Source organism: Anser cygnoides, chromosome 1 (genome assembly GCF_040182565.1).
Source record: "Anser cygnoides isolate HZ-2024a breed goose chromosome 1, Taihu_goose_T2T_genome, whole genome shotgun sequence".
Classification (NCBI taxonomy): Eukaryota; Metazoa; Chordata; class Aves; order Anseriformes; family Anatidae; genus Anser; species Anser cygnoides.
In genome coordinates this window covers 66,847,410-66,873,201 of record NC_089873.1, presented here as the reverse complement: position 1 = coordinate 66,873,201, position 25,792 = coordinate 66,847,410, and the positions used below count along the sequence as shown (strand labels likewise).

Genomic DNA, 25,792 nt, shown 5'->3' with positions numbered 1-25,792 from the left:
GAAATCCAGAGATGCTCAATTATGTTAGAAATAATAGCAGAACAATAAAAGGCAATATTCTTTCATACTGCTCCCAGTTTGCCCATGGATCTTGCCTCTCCCATGTACGATGGAGACTGAGAGTCTTAGTCTCTAAGAGTCTTTCTTAGATTCAGAAAACACTTTTACAGGCCATATTAAAAGCTATAATTAAAGCAACAAAAGCTTCTAGTGATGCAAGCCCTGCTTATCAAAGCTGTGGATTCGGGGCAGTTTTTCTTCAGCAGGCGTGCTTCCTTGCTCCTAGTTGCAGGAAGCTTTTCTGTCCCTGACTGCCATGCTGACCTCTGGCAAAAATAAAGTGCTGGAGGAGAGGAAGAGTCGATGTGATCCAACCCAAAGCCCAAAGTTCGTCTGCTTCTACTATTCTTAGTCCACATCGCCCTTGTCCACCCTGCACCTTCCTTTTGAGCTGCCCACTTGTCCCCCACCCAACCACTCGGCCAGCCCCGTGGTGGCTGTAGGGACTGAAGGCACTGGGGAGGAGGATGCAGGTGAAGGCGCACTCTGACAGGTGGCCAGCGGTATTGATCTCTTTTGTGCCTTGCTGCTTTTCATGTGGCAGGGAAATACCACACGGAGCATTAATTTGTCCAAATGGCTTTAGACAAGGTTAATACAACTCATCGATAAATGCCACTTTTTATTAAGTTTTAATTACAATGTCATCTCTACACTGGACTTGTCCTGCCTCCTCAGCATAGGCAGCAGGGTTTTTGCTTCAGGTGTGCCCCCTTGAGCTTCGCTGACTGATTTCCACCACGGACCTAGGAGGTGGCACACAGCTGGAGAGCCCGATGGTCCCCAGTGTATCCCCATTGGCCTCAGTCCCTGTGCTGGCAACTGGAGCTCAGATCTTTGAACTTCTCACACTGATGTCCCTCCTATGTCCCTGCCTTGATACATCTTTACCTCGGCCCTAGAGAAGAGTCCAAAAAGGCTGCTGGTGGCTGCTTGCACCTCTTCTACTCAGAGAGTGACTGAGAATGAGCTGAATTCTGTTTAACCTTCCTGCCTCCTCCTATAAGTGGGCTTTAAGCACCTGAGAGAGGTTCAGAGAGGGCCTGGTCCTGGTCCAGCTCACAATAGGAAGAATAAACAGAAACTGTCAGAATCACTGGAATCAGGTAGAAGTTCAGCTTGGTTTACAGTGAAATCAGGAACACTGTTTTAGCATAAGGAGGTGCATGCATGCACATGCTAAAACACAGTTCCTCTCTATGCACTACGCTGCTTTCTGTCCCTAGCACTGCTTCAAAACTTTGCTAAAACATGGATATTTTTACGCTATTGTCAGTTTCTGTGCTCACTCCCTTTTTCTGCAGCAACTTGCCATTCTAGCGAGATCTTTAGAGTAGCAGAGAACCTCATTGCTACAGAAGGCGCCACAGTGAGGACCCAGTGCTTGTTGCAAGGCTACAACCCACCCCTCCCTCCACTGCCCTCTGCCTTCAGGAGGAGATAGGGAGGCAGCATCAGTGTTACCCAGGCTTTATCTCTGCCTTGCACAAAGGGGCAGGCAACTAGTGCTCTAAGCTGCTAAAATCCCACAAAGGGGCAGGCAACTAGTGCTCTAAGCTGCTAAAATCCCACAGACATGGAAAAGAAATGACAGCCAGCTTTAAATGGTACCTACTCCCAGATCAAAAACAAGAGGTTAAAAAATCAGAAGCAAGGCTTGATAAAACCAACATCCCCAGTTTTTGCTGTGTGGTTTGCCTCAGGTTGCATTACAGCAGGGTCCGGTGCTGTTCAGGAAGGCAGAACCGAAGAGGAGGGTGCCGTGCAAAGCCTGGTTACAGCATGGCCCCTACCAGCCAGGCAGTGAGCTGCTGCTGGGGCATTTCATTAAAACTGCCCATTGCTGCTATCATGGGCATTTGTGGTGGTGTGGTGCTTGGGTTTGGAGACAGTCAGCAGATGCATGAACTCCTGACATCTATACCTGCTTTGGGCAGGATGGTGCAACGTGGCAGCGAGTGGCAGGGCAACGGGCTCAGGGCTAGGTAATGGTGTAGGTGTCTGGTCTTCCTTAAGAGCTCTCTTCAAAAGCCCTGCTGAGGACCTGTCCTGCTGCTCCCTTTCAACCTGATGGTCTCGGCTTGGTCCCCACCTGGGCTATGTTGCAGCTGTGTTGCAGCCATGCCTGTGCCATGGACCCTTACGCAGAGTGGATGTGAACCCCTGACCCAAGCTGGGATCCATCTTGTCATCAGGGACTTGCCTGGTGATGACAGCACCCTTGGCTGGAGGTGGCTGCGGTCACCAGACCTGCTCTACTCTTCGTGCTCGGGTTCGGTGGGACTCTACCTTCACCCGTGTGGCCACCGCCCTGGGCCTGCCTCGGTGTTGTCCTCAGCTCCAGGCTCTGTGAGTGGTAGAGCTGCCCTCAGCAGAGGGCCTGTCTGTCAGGATACGAAGGAAGCTGCTCTCACATATCGTAATGCATGTGGTAATGGCTCCCCAGAGCTCCCGCCACATCCCTCTGGAGGGGCTATGCTGGATGTGGAGTGGGACGCCAGGATAAGCCAGAGGGATCGGTCCCTACAGCCATGTATCCTCCTGCAGCTAATGATCCAGGGTAGCCAGCGGGGCTTGTAGCAGCACAAACCCAGCACTGTCGTACGGTGTGTTCCTCAGACAGGAGCCACTCCGAGAGCTGGTAGTGAGACTCCCAGGGTGTCTGTTCCCAGGGTAGGGAGAGACCCGGATGTATCCCCTTGCCTACCCGAAGGCACGGGCTCTTTGAAGACCCAGCACAACATATCCTCAAAGCCTCTGTCTGTGCCTTATTTTGTGAGGTCAGCGGTAATGTTGCGTCTTGCTGCTAATGGGCTTCCAGAAGTGACTGTGGGCTTCATGCCCTTCTTTTTGCCTTAGCCAGGATGGGAGCATGGAGGTCTTCTCTGCTCACTGTGGTGGTGCTGGCAGTGCTGTGGTGCCTCAGTGAGCAAGTGTATGGCAGGGTGATGTAGCAACTTAGGACAAGGTAAGATTGCACCTATTGTACCTGCAGGACGGGGCTGGGAGTTGCCAGGGGATAGCAAAGTGCTATGAGCTGGGCCACAACACCTCTGAAGAACAGGACGAACAAGTATAGGCATTCAGGAAATGCCCTGAGCTTTTTCTGTACTGATCCTGAGCAGCTGGGCCTGCGTGTGCCCTGCACAGGTGACGACTGCCATGGTGAGCACCCCTTGCCTTGATTTCAGCTCTGGTGCTCAGCTGCTGCTGTTCGAGACAGCAATATGGATCACTGTGTGGTGCTGCCCTGCCTAGGAAGCTGGATAAATGCCCTGGGGGGTGATGTTTTACGCCAGTGCTGCTAGCACTAGCTGGCTTGAGGCCAGCGTCTGCATTTGCTGTGAGGGTATATGGAGCTATTTCCAAAGGGAGTGAGGCAGAAGCCTTGTTTTGACATCTTGAGGCTTTAATAAAGTCTGGAGGATTGCCTAGGCAGGACAAAGCTTGGCTACAAGACAGACACTTTGGGGAGAGCACTCAGACTTTAACTCAGGAGCTCCTCACTGCTGTTAGTTTTGCAATATACACCTGCTCTAGATATGGTCTTGCTTGCCTCATGCGCAGGAGGAAAAGAAACCAAGGGTGTGTCATGGCCAAGGCCTTTTGTTTCTTACTGGTCAGGCTTGGAGTCCACTTAATGGTGGAGCAACACAGGTGATGTGGATGCAGAGAAACTGAGAGACAGTGAGATGAGGAGATGGTTGAGGCTGTGGAGACACTGGGTGTCCTGGCCAAGGTGACACTGACAGTAGCAGAATGACCAGGGACAAACTCAGCTCCTCTGCACTATGGCATGAAGGCTTCCTGTGGCACAGGGCAGGATGATGAGTCTGGGCAGAGGTATGGTTTGCTTCGGGTGGTTGATGAGAGGGAGAGGCAGAGAAGAGAGCAGGCCCTGGTTTGGGAAGCCATGTGGATTGAGTAGGAGGCAGGGAGTGAGGGGATGGACTATGGCTTTTAGGAAAAAAAATTTGCCCTGTGTGTTGTTGTAGGGCTAGCCCCCTCAAAACCAAGCTGATCTGTGGGAGGCAACACAGCCTGGTGATGGACAGACACCCCAAGGCAGGCAGGAAAGCTGGCGTACCCTTGGTAACCCAGGATGTTTCCGTTGCTTGGTCTGCACTCATTTCTGCTCCTAACAGGTAGGAGAGGGAGAGAATCCAAATAAGAGACTCTTTATTGGAGAGCCCAGCTCAGCAGCAGCGCAGTGCCAGGCCGGCCTGCGTGCAGGCTACTGCAGGTGAGTGCTGCCAGCTTCACTTGCTAGCATGGGTAGAGCCGTGGGGCTGCTGGAGCTGTGAGACCTGCTCTTGGGACCAAGAGCTGAATTCTTGTGCCTGTGCTGGGAATAGCCCAGAGCTCCTCGTCTCACTCGCTGGTCAGAGGAATTCACGGCTATTCTATTTGGGAGGCAGGCAGTGATTGCAAATCAATGACTCCACTCCCCACGTGATTCATTGGTAACCTGGGAGCTGAGCTCTTTCCCTGGCTCTCCCCATTACCAGATCCAGCTCTTGGGGCATCTTGAGAGTCTTACTCGTTTTAAATCATCAGAGAGCTGCGGATGTAGCCGAGGAGGAAGGAAGGACAGATGGAGAGAGGCATGGCTGAGCAGCTAAGGAGAAAGCAAGTTCCTGAATGCGGATGGGGCACCTCGTGGGTGAGCCGAGTTTGGCTGTAGGCTGGGGAGCAATGCTACCAGCATGACCCACAGCAGCCCAGCTTCCCCTCTGCTGCAAGTCTCCAACTGACCTCCTCGCTTGGCTGGTAAATGGCCCATATTTTTGCCTGGCTGGGCACAAAGGGGAAGAAAAAAGGCAAATAAAAAACAAATACCAACATGTGCCCAGCCAGACCAAAGCTGAGGTTATTTAGCAGGCCAGTGGGGAGGTTTTAATCATCCCAAACAATCTGGGCTGGTCTATTCTTAATAACAATTTATAGCACTTAGCACTTTTGCATGTCACGAGCATTCACAGGCATCAGCTGGGGGCTGGAGACCATGTGCTGGGAGCAGGGACTGTCCCGTGCGCTCACCCAGCTCTAGCAGGGAGGACAGGGTGCCAGCAGCACAGGCTGCCCCCCTTCAGCACTGTCTGCTCACACACAGCCATCTTCTACCTCCTCGCCCCACTGCACAGTTTTCATTCAGAATTACGGACAGACCATCGTGCCTACTGGCTTTAAAACTGCGGTCATCTGGCCGCTGGCTGCAGGAGTGCGGCTATTTCACCAACAGATACTGTAAGTAATCAGTGCTGTGATCAAGCAGGGTAGCTAGGGAGCTGACTGCTCCCTTTTTACAAACGAGGCAGCTGGCACAGAAAGGATATCTAACTGGAGAGCTGGGAGCGCATCTCTCGGCTCTGACCTCCTCTCTCTGGCCTTACAGTGATATTTCCAGCACACAGCTTCGATGTCAGCAAGCTCAGGAAGCCTAAGGAGCTGTGAGGCACCCTGACCCTCTGGGCTATCAGATATGCTCCCTGTTTTGGATCTGGCTTGCGCAAAACGTGTTGCCCACACAGGAAACAGCTGTGTCTGCGCTGCCCTTGGTCCGCTCCTTGGCTGGATTTGTCACTACTGTAGCTTTTGAAACCACCTAAATGTGTTGTAGGACCTTAATTTGGGGAAGGTAACTGCAGTGGCACACAGCAAGCAGAAGGGTGGACTTCACAGGATGCTGCAAAGCACTGTGTGATGTGCTGAGCTGGAAGATGGAGCGAGAAGCATGAGTCCACAAGCTCAGCACTGCTGCTGCCTGTGGTCCTTCCCCTCTGCCTGCACCCGAGGGTCTGAAGGGTGGGAGCAGGCAGCCAGATGTGCAAACGGCTGCGAGGGTGCAGGAGGGAGTGTGGGGAGACACGGGGGAGGAGAGCGACAAAGACACTCAGGAGGTTTAAAAGAAACTGGTTGGAGTACAGAACTGAAACTGCACCAGGGAGAACTTACTGCGAGCGCTGCGTGGTGGCCCCCGGCTAATTAAAGCCCCGCATGCACCTGATGTGCAGCTGGGCATTAAGGAGCAGCGTGCCTGCATCTCACACTGCCATACCCACAGCAGCTTTGAGAGGGGCTTTTGAACCCACCTTCACACGGGACAAGCCTTCCCCCACCACGTCTTGGTTCCCAGGGAGGCTGAGCGAAGCATCCCGAGCACCTTCTTATTCCTCGGCGCAGTGCTCCAACATCTGTGCAGCACTCTCCTGGCAGTGGCTGCGGCTGCTTACGTGGCAAAGCCCCATTAAAGAAGTGTTCTAGCACCGGACCTCAGTTTTGTTTCTCAAACTTGCTTTGACAGGATGAGCCTCTGCTGCAAAACAAGCAAATGTCTGAGGCCCTGGCAGGCATTTCTAAGACTACCGCCCAGCTATCAACTGCTCCTTAAGGCCCTTCGCACGGCATTTTAACCCTTCTCCGTGCTCTTCCCCTGCAACCTGTCTCCAGTGCCTGCTTTCTCACTGCAGAGACAGCTTTCCAGCTGCCTAGCCTGAATTTAGTTTTATGGCCCCAACTCCAGGCTTTACTGCTCTGAGATAATTTGAGCAATTCCCTTCCTTCCTTTATATTGTTCCTCTAAGGCATTTACAGGCAGAACACTTGTCCCTGCCAAACCATCCCTTCCCACTCCCTGTCCTTTGCCCTGCCCTCTCTCCCCAAACCTCTCACCCTTGGGTTGTTTAAATCAGCTGATGGTGGCTGCAGAGCATCGCGTGGCTGGGCTGTCTTGCTGCTCCTCTGTCTCCCTTGGAGAGCAGCAGCAACTCTGGGCTCCAGAAAAATCCTGTCCTGCTGGAGGGGGTACCCCACAGCCATCCTCTGGACATGCCAAAACTCTGACCTCGTGGACAGAAGCAGCCAACCCTGTGGTGTTTTTTTAATTTTTATTTTATTATTATTATTATTTTATTTACCACCAGGGATGATGTTGATGACAGCAAAAGGTGAGCAGATCGGAAGGGGCAGGCAGAGATCGTGGGCATCCCACCAGGGTGCTGGGGCACCTGTGCACCCCGTGACTCAATCCATTGCAGTGGTCCCAGCTGATAGAATGGCACGTGTTATTGACCAGATTTGACTTTCTATGCCTTGGAACCAGTGTATCTGATTGCTGCAGGTTGTTTTCAATAGTTCTTGACTTACAAGATCTTTCTCTTATTACTAAAAAATTAAAATAGATAGAATTTGGATTAAATTAAACCAAGTGGACTTTGTTCTCCACTGGAAGCTCTTTATGTAACATCTGTTTCAAATAACTTTAAAGCTCAGTCCATTCAACTGTGAGAAATAAAACGGTGAAATCACAATATTTGTTGGGATTTTTCAAAAAATCAGCGCATACACCCCCCGACCTGACGTAGCCCCCCAGCCTGCATGCCAAATGCAGCCCTGGTGAGTCCGGTTGGGCTGAGGCCAGCCTGCTTTGCACAGCTGGCAGAGAGCAGGCAAAATGACTTATAACTACCTTTACAAATATCTATATAACTTTTTTTCAGTTAAAAAAAGCATTAAGTACAGCTTGCAGTGCTGTTGGCACTACATGTGTGGCGCTCTGCATCAGGTCAGGCAAGCCAAGCTGGAGCAGCCCAGTGGACATGGGTGGACATGGGTGGCCAAGAGTTTCTACAAGGATATTTAAAAGTCATGGAGGCATTTCATGGCGTGCAGAGGGTCTGCCCAGGCCAGACCCGCTCGCTCGGCAGGGAGGGGTTAATGAGCCCGCCGTTGCAGCAGCTGGAGGGGCTTGGTGGGCAACCCCGCTGCCTTGGCCTGCCGCACGCCTGCGCCCCGCTTTCTGCTGGCCTCCCCGCGGCCTCCCTCCTCTTTATATATTCATGAAGCAGCAGGGAGACGGCGGGTGGGGCGCGGGTAAATAAAAGCTGAGCAAGCTGAAACTGCAGCACAGGAAGAGGAACTTTCCGCGCGGTGCCTCGCCGGGACGCAGCCCGCTGCTTATCGCGGCCGCGCCGGCTGGCCGGAGAGACGATAACCCTGCCCTGCTGCCTGCACGCTGGATGCGAGGAGCAGGAGAGCTGTCTGTGAGTGAGTCAGCCTGCCCAGGGACAAGATAATGCCTTTTGGGGTGGCCATCGCTCTCGGTTCAGAGCCAGGCCCAGCAGATTTCTCCCCCGGCACCTCGGGACGGAGGCATCCCAGCGGGAGAGGCTGGGAGCAGGGGGCATGCGTGCAAGCGGGGAGATGATGTGGGATACATGCAGAACTGCTCCAAAACATTCAGACTTTTCCAGCCTGCTTTGGTCTGGAGGGATGGGCGTGGAGGGTCACTGATGCCTGGCATTGAAGGATTATGTTGCAGCTGTGCTTTTTTGGGAAGCGCAGAGCTCTCCAAGTTCACATGTGCCTGCCTCCTGTGATCCCTTACTGCTCCCATATTCTCCCTTTCTTCCGGGACTGCAAGGAAGGGACATGCCTCTGTGGCTGCAGTGGGGCTTTCTGCCTGCAGATTAACCCCTCCGATAGCTGGAGTATACTATAAGGGTGCAACAAGGTCTTCTCTCAATAGCAGAGATCAGCCCTACAGTTTTGTGCACCCCATGTGATCACAGGCTCACCTTGAGCACTGTGGCCTCGCTTCCCCTTATTGGGCACTGGCAAGGTGCTAGCATTACTGCCACCAGTACCCCTTGCTCTGAGGTGGCTCCATCCCAGGTTGCAAGCCAGAGTCCTGACCTCAGCTATCCCCAGCTCCAGGGTTAGACCTTCCCCACCCCGCAGCTCTGTGTGACCTGCTGACAGCCTGAACCAGGGACCTCACCCTGGTTTTCTTCTCACCCTGCCCACAACCTTGCTCCACGCAAACAGCATCACTGGGGTGTGAATACAGACGCTGTGTATAGCGGACATCACCACCAGATGCTCCCTCAATTGAGCACCCAGTTAACCCACTTTTGCAGGCTAGGCCAGCAGTTTTATGTCCCAGTGGGTCACTGGGAAGACGTCACCTCCTGGCTTATGCTAACACACTGATTTCCCTCCCCACATGCACCAGGTGCAGCTACAAGATGAAGCCTCCATCTGGGCAAAGCATAAGGTTGGCATGCCTTCTCCTGAATTTGGCTTCCCTCTGTCTTCCAACCCCGCTCAGGGAGAACCGAGACTCCCTGATGGAGGAGGAGAAAGCCCACCAGACAGGTGGCAATTTGGTGCTGAGCAAACAGGAGCAGCAGCTCAGCACAAAGCTTGTCAGCCTCAAGAGGAAGGAGGTTGCAGCAGCCATGAATGTGGGGCAGTTCCCACCAAGTATGCACTTCTTTCGTGCAAAAAGCCTCATTGACCAGAGCACGGTGTTCAGCATCTTGAAGCACATGCCAAAAGGTAGGCGTTGGCTTAACAGTTGCTCGTCTTACTCACCCTCCTCTTGCCTTTTGCTTTCTACGCCAGAGCAAGGTGCAGCAGACCTCTGCAGGCAAGCTCATGAACTGGGAGTAGTGCTGGCTGGGTCGCAGGAAGAGCCCTGCCTGTCAGCTGGGGGCAGGGGGAGAGAGGAAGAGGGGTGTGGGCTGGGTGAATACACGTTTCCAGCAATTGTACATTTAGTGTGACCTGCAACGTGGATCTTTCAGCCTTTGAAAAGTGAGGCAAGCGCAGAGGAGGTGAAGACAAGACACCACAGAGATCCATGTTTGTTCAGCATGTTTTAGCCAGGGCCTTTCCTTTATCCACATGCGCCACAGCCATGCTAACAACCTTACCTTATCCCACATCTCAGCAGGAAGTGCCATATACCCCAACATGTTTTTCTGCAGGTGGTTCCGTACACACCCGAAAGACTGCAGGCACTAGAAGAGGAAGGTGCTGCCTCTTACACTGCACGATTTTCACTTGTTGAATGCAAGTCAGAGCCTGTGTTATGTGACCCATAGAATACAACACAAAAGACTATGAGAATACAATAAGCTTTCTTAACCAGGCTCTGCTCTGTGCACTTGCATGAGACTTCTGCTTATAAAGGCAGACGTTAGTCCTTTTGTCTTTAGTTTTGAGACCTTGCCTCTCCCTCATCATTCAGCATGCCCTGTGATGACGGGCTGCCGTGCCTTATACCAGAAGAGTCTCTTTGTACTCTGCAGCACACACTAGTTTTAAATGCATTTTGGAACCATTTACCTTTGATAACAGCATGAGATTGTCCAGTACCTTCAACATGCTGTACTGTGCATCCTCTGACAAGCAGCCTGGGACACAGCAGCATTCAAAGGCTCAGTTCTCTGGGTTGCACTGGAAAGGGGGAGAAGAGAGGATACTTTAGGCAAGTGCAAATCCAAACCACCTAAACTGGGTAGCAGCAGCAAGCCCAATGTCTCCATGTCTGCGCTGCTAACAGTTCAGTGGAGAGGTTGAGGTGATTGCTGGAGAAAGTCATTGACTCCTAGCTGGCTGCTTTCTCCCTCTGCATCTCTGGTTCAGAAAGAAGCATTGAACAAGGTGCCTTCTTTAACTGAATGTAAGAGACAGTTGCAGTGAAAGTTGTCCATACCTCCATATGGCTGAACAATATATCCACCTTTCCAGTTGGTCCCTTTTTAGATGCTGAGGCCCATGACCTTGCTGCCTGGAAACAGATTGGTGACTCACTTGAAAAACTCTTGCATGGTGAAGCTGACTGCCAAATCTTTCCGTTTGCCAGGCTGTGACACCAGCGCATAAGAGCTGTCCTGCTTACCACCCAACTTTTCCATCCCAGTTTCCAATGTGGGATGAGGCTCCTTGACCTGCAGCTCCTGAACAGTTACCATATGTGATTGGGATATCAGAGTTGCCCATATCCCTTCATTGCTGAGTAGTAAGGAATTGAAAAGTAGTCCCCTCTTTGCCTCAAATGGGATATCTTTGATACTAAGGAGGAATCAAAGCAAAAATTTAACACCTTTCAACCCAGAATACAGTAAAATAGTTCTCAGAATCTTTGCAAGCACCGTAGGCTTCTACGGCCAAGATCACGTCCTTATAATTGCTTGAGTAGGACCTCAGTCTTGATCACAGCTCCTAGGGATTACTGTTGGTTTCAAGCACTATTGCCATTTCTACTGCTCCTCACAAAGGAAAAAGGGCCATATTGCAAGTGGCAGGAGAAACCAGACAACTGTGGCATGCCCGTTCTGTCACTCCTGCTCTGGTCAGAGCAGTATTTACAGTTGCTCAGCACCTTAGCTGTCAGACCCTCTATAGTGAGATATTATAGACACTATAATATATATTAGTCTCCTGTAGATTAGAGTCTTGTCATATGCATATCAGCACTTATTGTTCCTGCTAGTCATATTCTCCCTTTACTCCTAAGGGCATTAAAACTATTTAGATTATGACATGTCCCTTAGACTAATAAAGCACATAGGCTTGAGTTCTCAACTTCTTTCCTTTACAAAGGAGAAATTTAGTTCAAGCACCAATAGCATAAAAAAAATCTCTGCAAAAAAGGATTTCACCAAAATGAAAGGATGGGCTGAGGAAGGTGAGCATGCAGAAGCTCCCTATGCCAGGAAGGCTGGCCAACACACCACACAATAGCAGAGCATCCCAAAAGCCCACGGTGCTGGCCAGCAACAGTTGCAAAATTTAAGTAAACATGCATTTGGTAAGAGAGAGAGGTGGGTGCTACTTCTCTATCTGACCACAGTTCCCCACTGTGGCATGGTCTGTGATTTTGGTGTATGCCACAGTTTCAGAGAGGAAGGAAGACATGCAGACTAGATGCAAGAGCTGAGGCTGGGAACAAGCCAGCTAAGATGCAGAGGCTTGCCCCAGGCCCACCTTGTAGACTGCTGCCCTCTGTGAGAGCACCTCTTTAAATCAGGGTGGCCTGAGCCAGCTCTCAGGAACACCAGTCTGAAAGAGCATTTTCCATCCCAGCAGGAAGCAGAGATCCCTATTGATTCCCCTTTTGCTCCCAGGGAGCCGTAATGCTCTGCTTGCCCCACGCTTCGTGCAGAGGGGCCACATCCCCAGCACAGGGAGGCAGTCTCTGCTGGGAAAGGTCAGTCACAGCCACCTGGAAGCATCTCCAGATTCCCCTGGCTGGGCAAACTCAAGCTCTCATCACATTAAACCTCCTTTCTGCTCCAACTGCCTTGTCTCAATAGGATTGGTTCTCCTCTCCCCAGGTGCTGTCTTACACCTGCACGACTATGCCATGCTGAGTGTGGACTGGCTGGTGTACAATGCCACCTACCTCCCGGATTGCTACGTGTGCTTCACCCGCACGGGCACTGTTCGTTTTCGGTTTTCCAGGCCTCACCCTCCTCATCCAGTGCCAGCCCAGTGCTCTGAGTGGGTTTTGCTAGAGACTTACCGAAAACAGCTGCACAACGTGACTGAGTTTGATAACAGGTGAGTGAGCATGAGGCGTGAGCCTGCCAACACTCTGTGATAGCACTGCCAGGCCAGCAGGACTGTTCTGGTCCAACTCCCCCATTTGCTTGCTGCTCTGGAAGCAGGGAGCTCCTTTTAAAGCTGTGCATACAGAGCAAGCAAATAGCAATGTAAGAACTTGAAGGTTGTAGCATTAAGTACACCAGAATTAGAGGCTGCCAGCATTTAGGTTTACTGCGGTCCATAGCACAGACATGCTGAAGACAGTGGTTTAAGCTGTGTTACATGACCTGCCCCACCCTTCCTCAGCACCCAGGCTGGATGTGCTCCCAGCATGGGACAGGGTTGTATGGCGAAAGGCCTTGCCTCATCCGTTGAGGCAACGAAGAACGGGATGTGAATTCCTCAGCTACCTGACCTTCTTTCTCAACAGGGACCTCAGGCACCAGGGGCTGAGGATTGCCCCCAAGAAAGCGGGGGGGCACATCTCAGCCTGGCACCCTCCTTCACACTCACCAACTAACAGAGCTTCTCTCCCTACGGGGCAGACCTCCCATAGCCACCTAGGAGTTCACACCCCAGCCTGCTCCCCAAGGCATCACCCTCCATCCTGCAGGAGCTCCCTCCCTGCAGGCAGCTCCTACCTCAACTGCTGGCAGCCTTTTATCAGGACCAGGTGTTAGCTGGCTGCCCAGCAGCCACCCAGCATTTAATTACTTGCAGGTGGGTGGGAAAAGCCTGGCTCCCCCTCCAGACGGTGGTGACAGGAAGACCAAGCCCTATCTCCCTGTCCAGGGGCCATTCATCCCGTGACAAAGCCCTGCTGAAAGGCCAGGGGGAAGCGTGTGGTTCTGCGTTGTGTTCGGGGGCTTGATAGCATGCACTAAATAATGCATGAAGTCAGACACTGAGTGATGAGGACAAAGAAAAATATTGAGTTGTGATCTGTTCAGAAAGTACCACTGTCTGCTGAGCTCCGGGGGGCTGGGGTCCTGTGGAAAAAAAAAATAGCATGTGGTGTAATGTAGTTAAATCAGTGTCACGACGCCAACACACACGGAGAAGGCAGGATGAAGGTGGCGAGGGCGACCCTAATTGTGGCATTTCCTAAGAGAAACTTCATGGTTTGGGCTATGGTGCTCTGCAGTGAGAGCGTGTGCATGTGTCTCTAAATAAAGACCTCTTATCTCTGGTACCGCCTGCACATGGACGCAGTCTGGGCTCCGCGCCCTGCAGATCTAGGAAGGAGGTCGGGCTGGGAAGCTGAGGAGCCGTCAGATCGTTGGCATGGTGTGGCCTTCCCAGCCCGACAACAGCAAGGGGAGCTCTGCCCTGCGAGGGCACACCCAGAGCACCCACCGCTCCTTCCCTGCAGAGGTCTGAGCACTTCCAGAAGGGAAGGAGAAGGCAGTGCCAGGCCCAGGGCTCCCAGCCTTTCATACCCTCAGGCACTATTGCTCTGACATGGGATGGAAGAAATAAGATCCAGCGAGAAGTCACTTACCCACTTCTTTCAAAGAGAAAACCGGTTCCCCATTATCTCCCTTCCATTTCTACTGGGAGCGATGAGGAAAGACCATGGCACCAGCATTCTTCAGCCCCACCAAGAGACCCATAAATAATGTGCAAGAGATTAGATGTTGAAACAGCTTCACTTTCTTAAAGCACAAGCAATTGCACTGGGCATTTGAGGCCCTTGTCAGGAGCAACCCATCACTGTATTTGGTTTTAGTTGTATTTATGTAGTGTGACATCCCCTCCTGGCTGAGGCTAGAGGCCATGGCAACCTGTACTCCTGTGAGGGTGGGGCTGTGCGTGGTTTTGTTCCCAATAGTCCTATTTGGGAACATGAGTTCTCAGAAGCATTGTTATCCCATTCCTCTTCTTTTGTGCTACTTATCAGATGATGCCACAAGTCAGAGCAGGACTTCTGAGACACAACACAGACACAGCTGCAAAGATCTTACAAAGGGCTGAAGGAGAAACTGAGGCAAAGACCAATGAATGGATTTTCCTCAGCAAATGAGTTCCAGAGCCAAGTACAAACCTAGATCTCTTACATCCTGGGTGCTCAGACTTACCTACTTATATTGTCCTTCATTCCTTGCCCTTTTGTGCTCACCACAAAATTGCAGAGGAGTCATTGCACATAATGTGCAAACACAGGAACACCAGCCATGTTGAGGCTCTTCCCCTCCTATTTTCATCTAATCCCTGGGTACTAGTCTAAGGGTTAGGAATGTTTTTTGGCTGCCTGGAAATAGGTCTCTAGCCAGGAATCGGCCCCAATCTGTTCTGCTTCTCAGTTTCTGGAAACTCTCCCAGTCTCTTGAACATGTGCATCCCAGGCTACCTCTTTTCCTGCACTCCTCTTTGCCCTTGAGCACTGACAAGCTGAGAGAAAGCAGATGTCAGAGGGAGGAACGGATGGATAGTTGGGTGGTTTCAAGGAAGTATCAAGGGAGTATGGCTGCAGGGAAGGGTTCTCAAACAGGATAGCGTGGATCAGCAAACACGAAGAGAACAATGAAACTGTTTCCCAGGGGCTGCACCTCTCTTACCTTACCATGTTCCTGACTGGGAAGGCAAGAGGGAGGGAGATAACCACATCACGTTTTTGCTGTTCGTATATTTATATATATATACATATACACACACGTTTATATGTATACGTGAGTGCATGTGTTGGAAGTAAGTCTTTTTGTTCATTTGCCTCAAAAGAAGGTTTTATCATTCATATCCAAAACACAAATTGTATGCGCCAAGACCCTGGAGTATCCTCTTACTGGTAAGCTTCCAAAAGGATGCTATTAGGAGAGTCAAGAGACCATGGGTTAGAAGACAGAGAAAGGCAGGGAACTTTGCTTTGAGAGTTTAAAAAAAAAATAAATCCTCACTTATTTACTTGGCCAACAATTAAGATACAGAAGAATGCCATTTTTTTCCTCAAGGAGCAACATATTTGCCAGAGCCTCTAAAGCAAGGACTCCCAATAAGCATGACCCCCGATATTTAAGGGAAGCAGTGCTGACATTCCAGATATTTGTAAAACCACCCCTGCCCCGATTGCCCAGGGATGGAGGCCATGCCCTGCAGCGCAGCTCCCACGGTGGCAGCGCTCCTTGTCGCAAGGATGAAGTCATCTGCGAGCGAGCTGACACTGCGGCTGGCTGAGTCCCCAGGCACCAGTGGACCTCCATCACCTTCCCCTCCCTGTCCTCCGACTGCCTTATCTAATGGGAAAATAGGGCAGTAGGCACATTGTGCAAAATATATTAAAAACCCCAGTACAGAAACAAAGCGCTCCACTCCCTCTACAAGTCTCCCCTTGGGGAGGAGAATAGGGGAAGAGAGAGAGAGAGAAAGCGAATGAACCACATGTGACAGATGTTAGTCACACTATTTAATGCACCACTGGAAGACATTCAGATACTATGGTGAGGAGCGGGGTATAATTACCCATAGAGGATAGGAAAAGAAGCAGGAAAAATATACTCTTTAAAAACAAGACAAGAAACCGTTCACTTTCGCATTATATTGTGCGAGAAAGCAAAAGAGAAAAGAAAGCTGGAAAAGAGAAAAGCAAAAACATGGCTGAAAATAAATAATCCTTAGCTGGTTGTTTTCGTTGTGCCCCTTTGGGCATACGCATTGCAATAGCATTGTTCACTGCATATATGACATGACATGGAAGGCTATTTGTAGTCTGCACCTGATCACTGGCTAGGGCCCATTCCAGAAAATAAGCAGAAATGCCTTTATGAAGCTTTGCTTCATCTGCATGACCTCCTCGTGGCAAAAAAATTACCAGCCTGAGCCCTTAGGAGATTATCAGGTTATCAAGGCTGGATCACCGCTACACAATAAATCTCCGACAGTTATAGGGATCAATAATCAGTCTTAAAGGAAAGGAGATTATAAAAAAATGTTATTTGATTTATGTGCTTTTAGGAGCAGGGTGGTGTGTGGATTTATTGCTGTATCTAGCCCAAGAGCACGGGCTAGGTAAACAACCTTGTGTTCATACGGCTCGAGTTTAAAACAGGGCATGGAGCAGCGTGCGCGCTCCTTGTTGAAGGATACCGGGAGAAAAGTGCTGGGATCCCCTCTGGATGCTGTTTCTTATCTGAGGCGAAGCTGTGTGTGGCGGCGAGCATGGGCTTGTGTGGCCTTTTGATCCGATCTGCAGGGAGGTTCCTCCTGTGGTGCCGCGGGCTGGGGCGAGCAGTGGCGGGGAGCTCCCCTTCGGCCAGGGCTGGGGCGAGCTGGGCGGGATGGTTGGCTCAGGTGGCACTGCTGCATCTGTTTTCCTAGGGGCTTGCCGCGGAGCCGGGCTCTTCCCACGCCAGATTTCCTCCAGCACACCCTCTCGCTGGGGGCCACTGGTAAATAAGCTCCTTAGAGGTGCCCCTGGCTCTTGCATTCCTGGTTTCTGGGGTGATCCTCCGGTGTCCCTCCCCATGCCGCGATGCAGATGAGATGCCGCATGCCACAGCGGCACGGAGCATTGACCCTGTGCCTCCCTGGACACAGCTGAGCTTCTCCATTGGGTCGCGTTGTTTGCTGGACAGTATCTGGGGGTGCCCAGCCTCGCATGATACTGCAGAAGAGGCCCCTTTGTAACGTGCAGAAGGGCAGAGATGAAGGTGCTGTGGGAACCCGAACTCTGAATTTCCTGACTGGCCAGCAATTAATAACTCATCCTTAACGTGGTACAAATATCTTGCTTATGTACAGTTCTGTTTCTGAAATTGTTCCCAGCAAAGAAATTAGCTGAGTGAAGAAGAAATGAAACTGCAGCTGCTGGAAGAGGGCCTGCAGGGAGGGGAGCAGCAGCCCACAGGCAGGTGCTGGGGGAGCTGGCTCCATGGCATGGTCAGGATGGAGGGACGCAAAAGGGATGTCCCTGCCCAGCATGTCTTAATTTACGGGTCTGGACCAGGTCACATTTTGAGTCTGTGGGAGGGAGGTTTTTAATCCCATCCACAGAAGCCTCCTGGAACAAGATAATAAGAGCTCAAATCAAACCCACATCTCCCGTATAGCAGGAGGAAGCACGGCACTAGGATGGGGGGCAAGACTTCAAACACCAAACATTATTAAAGATCAGTAGCTTTATCAAGAGAAACAACATACTTGGACGAAAGTGTGGCCAAAGGTATTTCTATCTGAACATGCTTAACCTTCGAGCCTAGATAAACGTCAGGCCTGGTCGGACTGGCAAGCCCACCTGTCTGCAAGCACCCAGCTCCACACATCGCTGTGGTGGCTTCAGGCTGTCCACCCAGGAACGAAGTTCGTCACCCCCTGCTCTGCCATTCAGATGTTGCCCCCCAGCCTGATAAACTTATTACAAACCCTTCTTTGGGCGGCCAGTGGAGGAGAGCTGCTGCCAGAGGCAATGCTTTGCATGGGACAAAAGCTAAAAGCTGGTCAGAAGACCAACCAGGTGGTTGCCCTGTCCTGAACACAAGCTGTCACCGCAGCGGTACCCACAACCATGTGGTCTTGCAGTTGCTGACTGCCTGAAACTCTGCTTGATAAAATGACCTGTTGCCTCTCTGGGTTTCATAAAGAGGCGTACAGACCAGCAGATTCAGTGAAGGACATGCATGTTTCCGTCCCAGTGAGAGAAAGCCAGGACCTGCGATTCCTACCTGCTGTTTCCCAGCAGACAAACCTAAAGTTACCAGCAAGGCAAGCAGGATGCTAGGTTTGTTTCACTGGGGAGGGGGAAAAGACTTCTGATTCTCAGTCATTTCCCCTCTGCCCATGTTAGATGACACATTTTGACAAGATGAAGATACCAGGGAGAGTTACAGGTTAGTAATCACATTGGTGGTAGCTCTAGCATCTCCTGGAGATTGTCTAGTGGTGAACAGAGGGACAGGTGTCAAAATCTCTTAGATGTATTTTAAATGTTTGGGAGAATATATTGTCTGCACGAGTAACGCATTAGCCTACTTCTGGATTAAGTATACTCCTGGATAGCAGAGTGTAATTCTTATGATGTAAAAACGTCATGCTTGCTTTTCTAAGACTCATTACTTCTCAAGATTTTGTCCTCAAAATGGTGGGCACTTTGAACATCAAGTCTTACCCGCCTTGTAGCTCGACATGTAGTCTATGGCTTTTTACATGTCAGAGGATACAGGTATTATCTGTACCAGCCATTAGAGGAGTAAATATAGGTGGCAGAAAAATGACCTGCATGCTTCCTAGTCGCACCAGTCGTTACACCTATATATTGCCCTGTCATCGGTCTCTGGGTTAGATATTGGGCCCCTGTCGTGGCAGGCACTGCTCTGCTCCTGCTCTTGGTCCTCCCCAGAGAACACGACCCTCTTGAGCACAGCTGGGCACTGCTGCCCTACATCACCCCACAGCATACAGATGGGAGAGTGTCACATCTGCAAAGCTTGGCCTCTGGGAGCAAAACTCACAACGACCTTGAGGAATCCTGTTTCCTTCTGTACCAAACACTAAGCTGCCAGCTGGTGCCTTTCTGCATGCTAAAAACCAGTAAACTTTGCTCTCCTTATTCTTCCTCTTCCTTTTACCCTTTTCTGCAGCTTGATGAGGAACTTGACTCTGGTGACGGATGCCCCTGAGCTGGCCTACCCTTCCCAGACTTTCATCTGGAAAAGGTTTGAAGAAGTCTTTCTCATCGCCTCTGGACTTATCTGCTATGCACCTGTGTTCAAGGCCTACTTCTACCAGGGGCTGCTGGAGCTCTATGAGGATAACGTACAGTATGCTGAGATAAGAGCTATCCTGCCTCCGGTATGTATTTTTTGGCTTCTCTAGTATTCCTTTAAATCCTTATTTCTCCCAAACTTTTCTCAAGCCCTAGCTTGAATTCAGTTTTTGGATGTTTGCATACCTTGCCTTGTAAGGACGCTGGAAAAGCTTGATCGTATTCAAAGGTCTCTGCTGGAGATTTGCATGCTCAAGGGCTTGAAAGCAAGAGACACTTTGTTCTTAACGGCTAAGGAAGATACTGACTGTGGCACCAGTACAAACTGCCTTGGACCACCTGGCTGGGAGCCGTGTCTAATCTTGTTGGTTGGGAAGATGCACCTCAGCTCCGTCTGCGCCAGAACCACCTGTTGTGCTGTACCTGCTTGGGAGTAAGTTCCCACCTGGAGCAGAGACTTATCCTGGAACAGATGCATTGTTTTAAACCTACAGCTTATTTCAGGATGACTTCTCTGACCAGCATACTATACTAACTGCTCCAAGCCAGGGAGCGTGGCTGTGGGGGCTCTGCAAGGCTGGGACAACAGCACCAGTGCTGCAAAAGCTTGCCTTGCAGCAAAGCCCGCCAGAAGCGGTCACCAAAGTAAAGTAAACGAAAGCTGGGATTTAGCACAAAGCAGCAAACATTGCTGAAAAGCACCCTGGCCCCAGCTGTGTTTGCAAGTTCAGCTGTGCAAAGCCCCAGGTTCCTACAAGCATCAGTGGTGGAAACATCCCTGCGATCATCTGCAGCTGCCCTGTGGCCCCAGGTGCTGGCAAGGGGACACCAGGATGTGATCGGGCACAGGGGCTTAGCCAAGGGCAGTGCCAGGCAGCAGCACCCAGGGGCAGCAAGAAGGTGGGCTGAGACTGCTGGAGGGTGCAGGGGGAGGGCGAAAGGGGAAAGAAAGGAGAGAAGGATAAAGGGAGAGAGGACGGAACGATTTCAGCCTCTGTGATGGATCCAGGCAGGGCCTACATGGGTTAGTATCAGCTGGGTCATGTAGGGTCTAAACCCTGCAGGCAAAACCCTGTGTGTAGCACTGCTAGCAAGGAACTCGCAAAGTAAGCTGATGAGACAGAGTGTGCAAAACAGATTATTTTCCCCAGTTTGCAGCCAGAGAACTGGGAAACCATGGCAAGACTAAGTGACTGAGGGAAGGTCGCACAGCACAGCCCTGGCCTGGAGCTGAAGCTCAGCCCTTGCACACCCGGTGGCTGTTCTTCTCCAGCATGCGTGAGCAGCCACGTGGCTGGGAAACATGCACCAGCATCTGATATGGACACAAGGCACAGGCTGCAGTCTCCTTGGGATACTCAAGAGCGCTTGCTTGCCGTGTCTGAGCATGGGGAAACTTGTTTCTTGCAGTGTTTCTAGGCAGGAAAACTGCTCCTTGCTCCTCACCAGCCAGTAAATGCTTCAAGAGGAACATGTCCTGAACAGTTTTAACTGCTTTTGCTGCCCCGTTGAAAGGACTGCAGAGCACTGCTTCTCCAAAGTTTTTCTTCAGTTCCTTTCTCCCACCTGCTAACAAAACTCTTCTTCTAACTCCTGCTTGCCACGTGCTCTTTGTCCTACAGGTGTACGAACTGGATGGCACTCGGCACAGTAAGTCTTGGTCGGTGGCGACATATCGGGAGGTGACGCAGCGCTTTGTGGAGGAGCACCCCGACTTTCTTGGAGCAAAGATCATATTCACAGTGCACAGGTAGAGGCTGAGCACGGCTGTGCGTACCTGGCTGTGCGGTGGTGGTGGTGGGAAAGGTGTTCAGGCGGTGCCAGGAGAAGCGGAGTTTTCTGAGGGGTGGGCTAGAAGCACTACCATTGCTTAGCCATGCCTGTGCACATCATCACACCTGGGGTTTTGACTCCTAAAGCATTTCCCTGGCACGTGGTAAAGGCTGGGGGTGAGAAATCATCTATATACATCTGCGTATGTGTGAAACGACCCGGGTCAGATCATGGCACGTGCCCAGGAGACAAACATCCACGCTAAGCCCCTGAGTGCAGGAATGAGCAAGGGGAAGGCATTTGCTTGCCCCAGCTCCCATGCCCAGACGTGCTCTCCCTCCTGGCAGGGGCCGAGGCAGTGACAGCAGTTCCCGAGCGTGGGCACCGAGCACTGCGGAGGTCCTCAGGGGACCCTGCAAACGCCGTTCCCCCGGCAGCCTTTGTACGGTATGTTCGTGCTGCTGTTCACGGGCAGACACAAGGCTGCTCTCCAAGTCAGCCAGATGCCACAAAGTCATGTGAGGTGATCCTGAGCAAATATAACATACCTCTCAGCAGTACTTGCTCACTCTGGCCCGGCACGGCGTGGTTTCCAGTTCGGAGCTGGCTTGCCTCTGGCCGGCTTGGGTATGGACAGAGCCTGCCTGCAAAACGCACTGTGATGTTCAAGTCCATCCCCCAAGAGCTGAGGGAAAGCTAAATTTAAAACGCCATTGAAATGCAGCGGCTGTCCCACCCCTCAGCATAATGGTAGAGAGGAAAAAAAATTGAAACATTTTCTCTCCATGCTGTTGCATTCCCTGCTTGGCGTATGGGAAAGCCAGCGAGTCTTAGACAAGCATGCCTCACCTCAAGTGACTGAATTGTCTAGCCAGGCATTTCCTGGTCATTCAGGGGTTTCCTTTCATAATATCAATTTTCTACTGCCATTACTCTGGAGAACTGAAGCTGGCTGTCAGATTCAGGAGCAACTTGCATTTTGGAAATAACCCTGAGGGCCCCTGTTCTCAATTCAAACAAACCCAAAGAAGGCAGGCCTGGGGATGCAAGCCTCTGCACTGCTTTCTCTCTCTTGCTCTTTAGGATGCTGAATGTTTCCCAGATTAAAGAAGCCATCGTCACTGCCATGGCACTCAGAGCCCGCTTCCCAGACACCCTGGCAGGCTTCGACCTGGTAACTGGATTTCTTCCGTGGCTTTGAGTTAACCCCTAGAGGTGAAATATAACTACATGCATATATGGCATGTGTTATACCAGAGCTGCATCTGCTGCTGTCCTGAAATCAGCATGAACAAATCAAAAATCCTCTAGCTAAGGATTTTACTGGCAGTAATTAACCACAAATAATAATAATAATAATAATAATAATAAAATAAAAAACCACTACCCCATCCTGAAATAATCATCCCCTTATCCGACACCCAAAACACGGCATTGTACTTTCAATACAGTTGGCACTCTGTAGTGATTTCTCACTGTGAGACCCACCATCTTCCAGAGCGTGTTCAAAAATACTCTTTCTCCTCCCCAGGTTGGCAATGAGGATGAAGGTCATTCTTTGTGGGAGCTGAAGGATGCTCTGACCATCCCATCTTCCCTGGGGGTCAAACTGCCATACTTTTTCCATGCTGGAGAGACCGGTAAGCACGAGGGCTCAAGGCTTGTTATTGCTTACTGAGGTAGGAGGTGAACTCTTGCAAAGCACAGAAGCAGCAAGTCTGGCCACATCAAGATGATGGGGGTGCACGGTCTGTTTTCCCTGTGCTTCTCACAGCATCAGCTTGTTGCTGCAGAATTCCTACATGGCACCTCCCCTACTTGCTCCCTGCTCCTGAGTGTAGGCTTCATGTTGGTCAGCATCTTTGTCCCATGTATAATATGGAGTCATGCCACAAGAGCTGTTGCTGCTGTGGGTCCCAATATATAGTTCAGTCCATATGGGTGGGATTTATCTTAACTATGCATGACAGTTATGTCTGACTAGTGTGTTATGCTTATTAAATTTTGACATCTACAGAGCAAATGTCTAAATCTGAACTAGTTACCCTGGGCTCCCTTTATAGCCATGCTGAGTAACAGGCACTTCCAAGGTATGCTGCCTCTCCATCTAAAGCACAAGCCATTCCTCAGAAATGATTACTTCTCTCCCTTGACTATGAGCAGAGACCAGCAAGGTTAGCTTAGCTGTGAGAGCAATACTGCAGACACCTACAGCTAGGTGAGTGAGTGGCTATCTCCGTGCTGAGCAATGTCCTCAGCAGATCTGGATTCCCATTTCACTGAAAAAGTGAACTCAGAACACGAGCAATCTTCTTACCTTGCAACTGAGACACATATTAACAAAACTATTTAGCAGTTTGAGAAGATGTGTTTCCCTATAGCACTGCAGTGATTCTCATCTGTCTTTGCTCAGACTGGCAGGGCACCTCTGTAGACAAAAATGTGCTGGACGCTCTGCTGCTGAATACCAGTCGGATTGGACATGGACTTGCCCTCATTAAACACCCAATAGCCAAAAAATTGTCTCTGAAGAGGGATATTCCTGTAGAAGTCTGTCCCATCTCCAACCAGGTATGTTGGTAAAAGCTATGGGATTGGGACATTGGAATGGGATCTGCCTTAGCAGTGAGGAGCAGCAGGGAGCTGGGGGGCAGCCAGATGTTTTGTTGCACCCAGGCTGGCTCAGCTTCCTTTGCACCACATTACGCTGCAGTCTGCTCTGTAGATGCACACTGCACGTGTATAACGCTTGTAACACCAGTTAGCTCAAAATCATTTAAATTCTTATCCAGGGAAACCTGGGAAGGCAGTCCTCCCTAGTGGAGATGAGGCCCAGAGCCAGGAGGTGCCTAAAGAGACATAATGAAAATACTTTAAAGCCAGGAGGGCCAGAGGCTGAGAAGCTGGGATGGCAACCGAGAGTCCTTTTGGTTTTGTAGAACTCATAGCCAGGAGGAACTCTTTTGCAGCACATTGGCGTGGTGCACATTGTCCCCTGGGCACAGCAGGACAAATGCCCTGGGGCAGAGAAGCACTGGAGTGGGCCTTGAGGGAGAGAACCCTGATACCAGCTCCAGGTGCCCTGGGCTAAGCGTCAGGGTAGAGATGTAAACAAGAGACCACTACTGAAATGCTCGGTTAAATTATTATAGATAAGCAGATGTTATTTGCACCACTGGCCTTGATTTAGGTGATTAATTTAAGAAACCAATCTCCTTGTATAGTCAGTGGAGAAAAGTAGGCTCCTCCTGCACCAGTTCAGAGCATTATGCCCTAATGTGCTCCCAACAGCCCTCTGCTGACTCTTTCCCCCCTAATGACTACCTGCTGGCCCAGGTAGCTATAGCAGGCATACGGTGTGATGGGTGCTGTAATGCAAACGTGGCTACGGCAATAACCTGACGTGGTGTTGTCTCCTGCCCTTCCCCACCGAGGTCCTGCTGTTGGTATCTGACCTGAGGAGCCACCCCGCAGCCAGCCTCATGGCTGAAGGGCACCCCATTGTGATCAGCCCCGATGATCCCTCTGTCTTTGGGGCGAAGGGCGTCTCTTATGACTTCTACGAGGTGTTCATGGGCATTGGAGGGATGGATGCCGACTTGAGGACCTTGAAACAACTTGCACTCAACTCCATAAAGTAAGTCCCTCATCTCTCTCATCTAGCCATAGCAATGCTAAGGGGAACATTAGGCTGCTCTCTGAAAATCCACCTAATTTGTGTCTCCTCTGCCACATAAACTGGGCTTCTTTACCCAAAGACTGCTCTGTGTGCGTCTCCTCTGAGAGCAGGACACAGGGACCCCAGATTCTTCTCCTGTCCATGCCCTTAAGTGCCTTTCTCTAACCAAATGTCTCAGTTTTCTTCACCCTTTTTCATCCCTTGCAAAGTTGCCTCCAGTGCCTGACTCTGCATAGGAGAGAAACGTTATGTCCTCATACCATTTGCCTACTTCTGCCCGAATTTGACTTTTTCTGGTGTTTGCCATGGCCCTCTTGGGAAACACAGGAAAACAATTTACTAGCATGTAGTTCTAGTGCATCTAACCACTTTTTCTGTTTACCCAGACAGCTATGAATGACCCAAAAGAGTTTGGCTATGGTGCACAGGGAGTTTCTCCACATTCCTAGAGTTCTGACTGTTTGCCAAATCCCATGCCAATCCCAAATCCCTGCATGGCCAGGGAGACAACAAAAACTCTTATTTCTTACCTATTTGGACCAAGTCCATGGGGCACCTCAAACAACAGCAGAGTCTTCTCTTCTATACTAGGCACTCGGTGCTCCTCAGCAAGCCCCCAGTTTAAGGAGGCTGAGCTGTTTTGTTCTCACAGTGCAAGACTCAGTAGCTGTTGGTACGCTGGGATGCTCAAGGCTCTTTGTATGGTGGTACTCTGGGCAGCCTAGGTATGTCCTGAAAGAGTTAATCTGTTGCTGCTTCCTGCCTTTTCATTGTGGTCACTGATCTTGAAATAGCTGCCCCCTCGTCTCCTGGCTGATACAGGCTTTTCTCCTCCTCACAGATACAGTGCCATGCTACCGGATGAGAAAGCCAAGGCCAAAGAGGTCTGGCAGAAAAAATGGGACCAATTTGTGGCTGACCTCTCTGATAGCTTTTTGAGGGAACTTTAGAAGGGAGGAGACCCGTCTCAGAAGGCATTTGGCAAGCCAGAGTGAGCCAGGCTTATTGCTGAGAGGGAGCCTGCTTCTTCCATATGACTTGAGCAGATGAACAAACCCCTAAGTCTCATCTGGCCATGGGTTACTCAGGTAAGCTAGGCTTAAAGCTAGGAATGAGCTGTATTACCCTGTGAAAGTCTAGGACTGGAGGTGAAATGAAGCAGAGAGCCTTTGTAACAACAACAGCAGAATATGCTGCTCAAAATAGTCAAAACAATTAAAAATTGCCAATGACCAAATCCTGACATCCTT

General features: G+C 50.7%; 1 protein-coding gene across 2 annotated transcripts; it reads left to right on the top strand.

Annotated features, from left to right (window-relative positions):
• Positions 1 to 7,897: 7,897 nt before the first annotated feature.
• On the top strand, positions 7,898 to 25,779 carry ADA2 (adenosine deaminase 2). 2 transcript variants are annotated; one of them, XM_013172982.3, is made up of 10 exons: positions 7,898 to 8,106; positions 9,074 to 9,399; positions 12,186 to 12,411; positions 18,966 to 19,176; positions 20,713 to 20,840; positions 21,947 to 22,037; positions 22,395 to 22,503; positions 23,277 to 23,434; positions 24,298 to 24,500; positions 25,384 to 25,779. In XM_013172982.3, the coding sequence occupies exons 2-10, from the start codon at positions 9,087 to 9,089 to the stop codon at positions 25,490 to 25,492; spliced, it is 1,548 nt and encodes a 515-aa protein (XP_013028436.3). In that variant the 5' UTR covers positions 7,898 to 8,106; positions 9,074 to 9,086; the 3' UTR covers positions 25,493 to 25,779. The 2 variants fall into 2 exon arrangements, with proteins under 2 accessions (XP_013028436.3, XP_013028434.3); XM_013172980.3 differs by having other exon boundaries at positions 7,902 to 8,102.
• Positions 25,780 to 25,792: the final 13 nt, after the last annotated feature.

Coding starts and splice junctions, on each gene's coding strand:
- ADA2 (XM_013172982.3), top strand. CDS start 9,087: ATGAAGCCTCCATCTGGGCAAAGCATAAGGTTGGCATGCCTTCTCCTG. Junction 22,504..23,276: donor TTTCCATGCTGGAGAGACCG/GTAAGCACGAGG, acceptor GTCTTTGCTCAG/ACTGGCAGGGCACCTCTGTA. Junction 23,435..24,297: donor TCTGTCCCATCTCCAACCAG/GTATGTTGGTAA, acceptor TTCCCCACCGAG/GTCCTGCTGTTGGTATCTGA.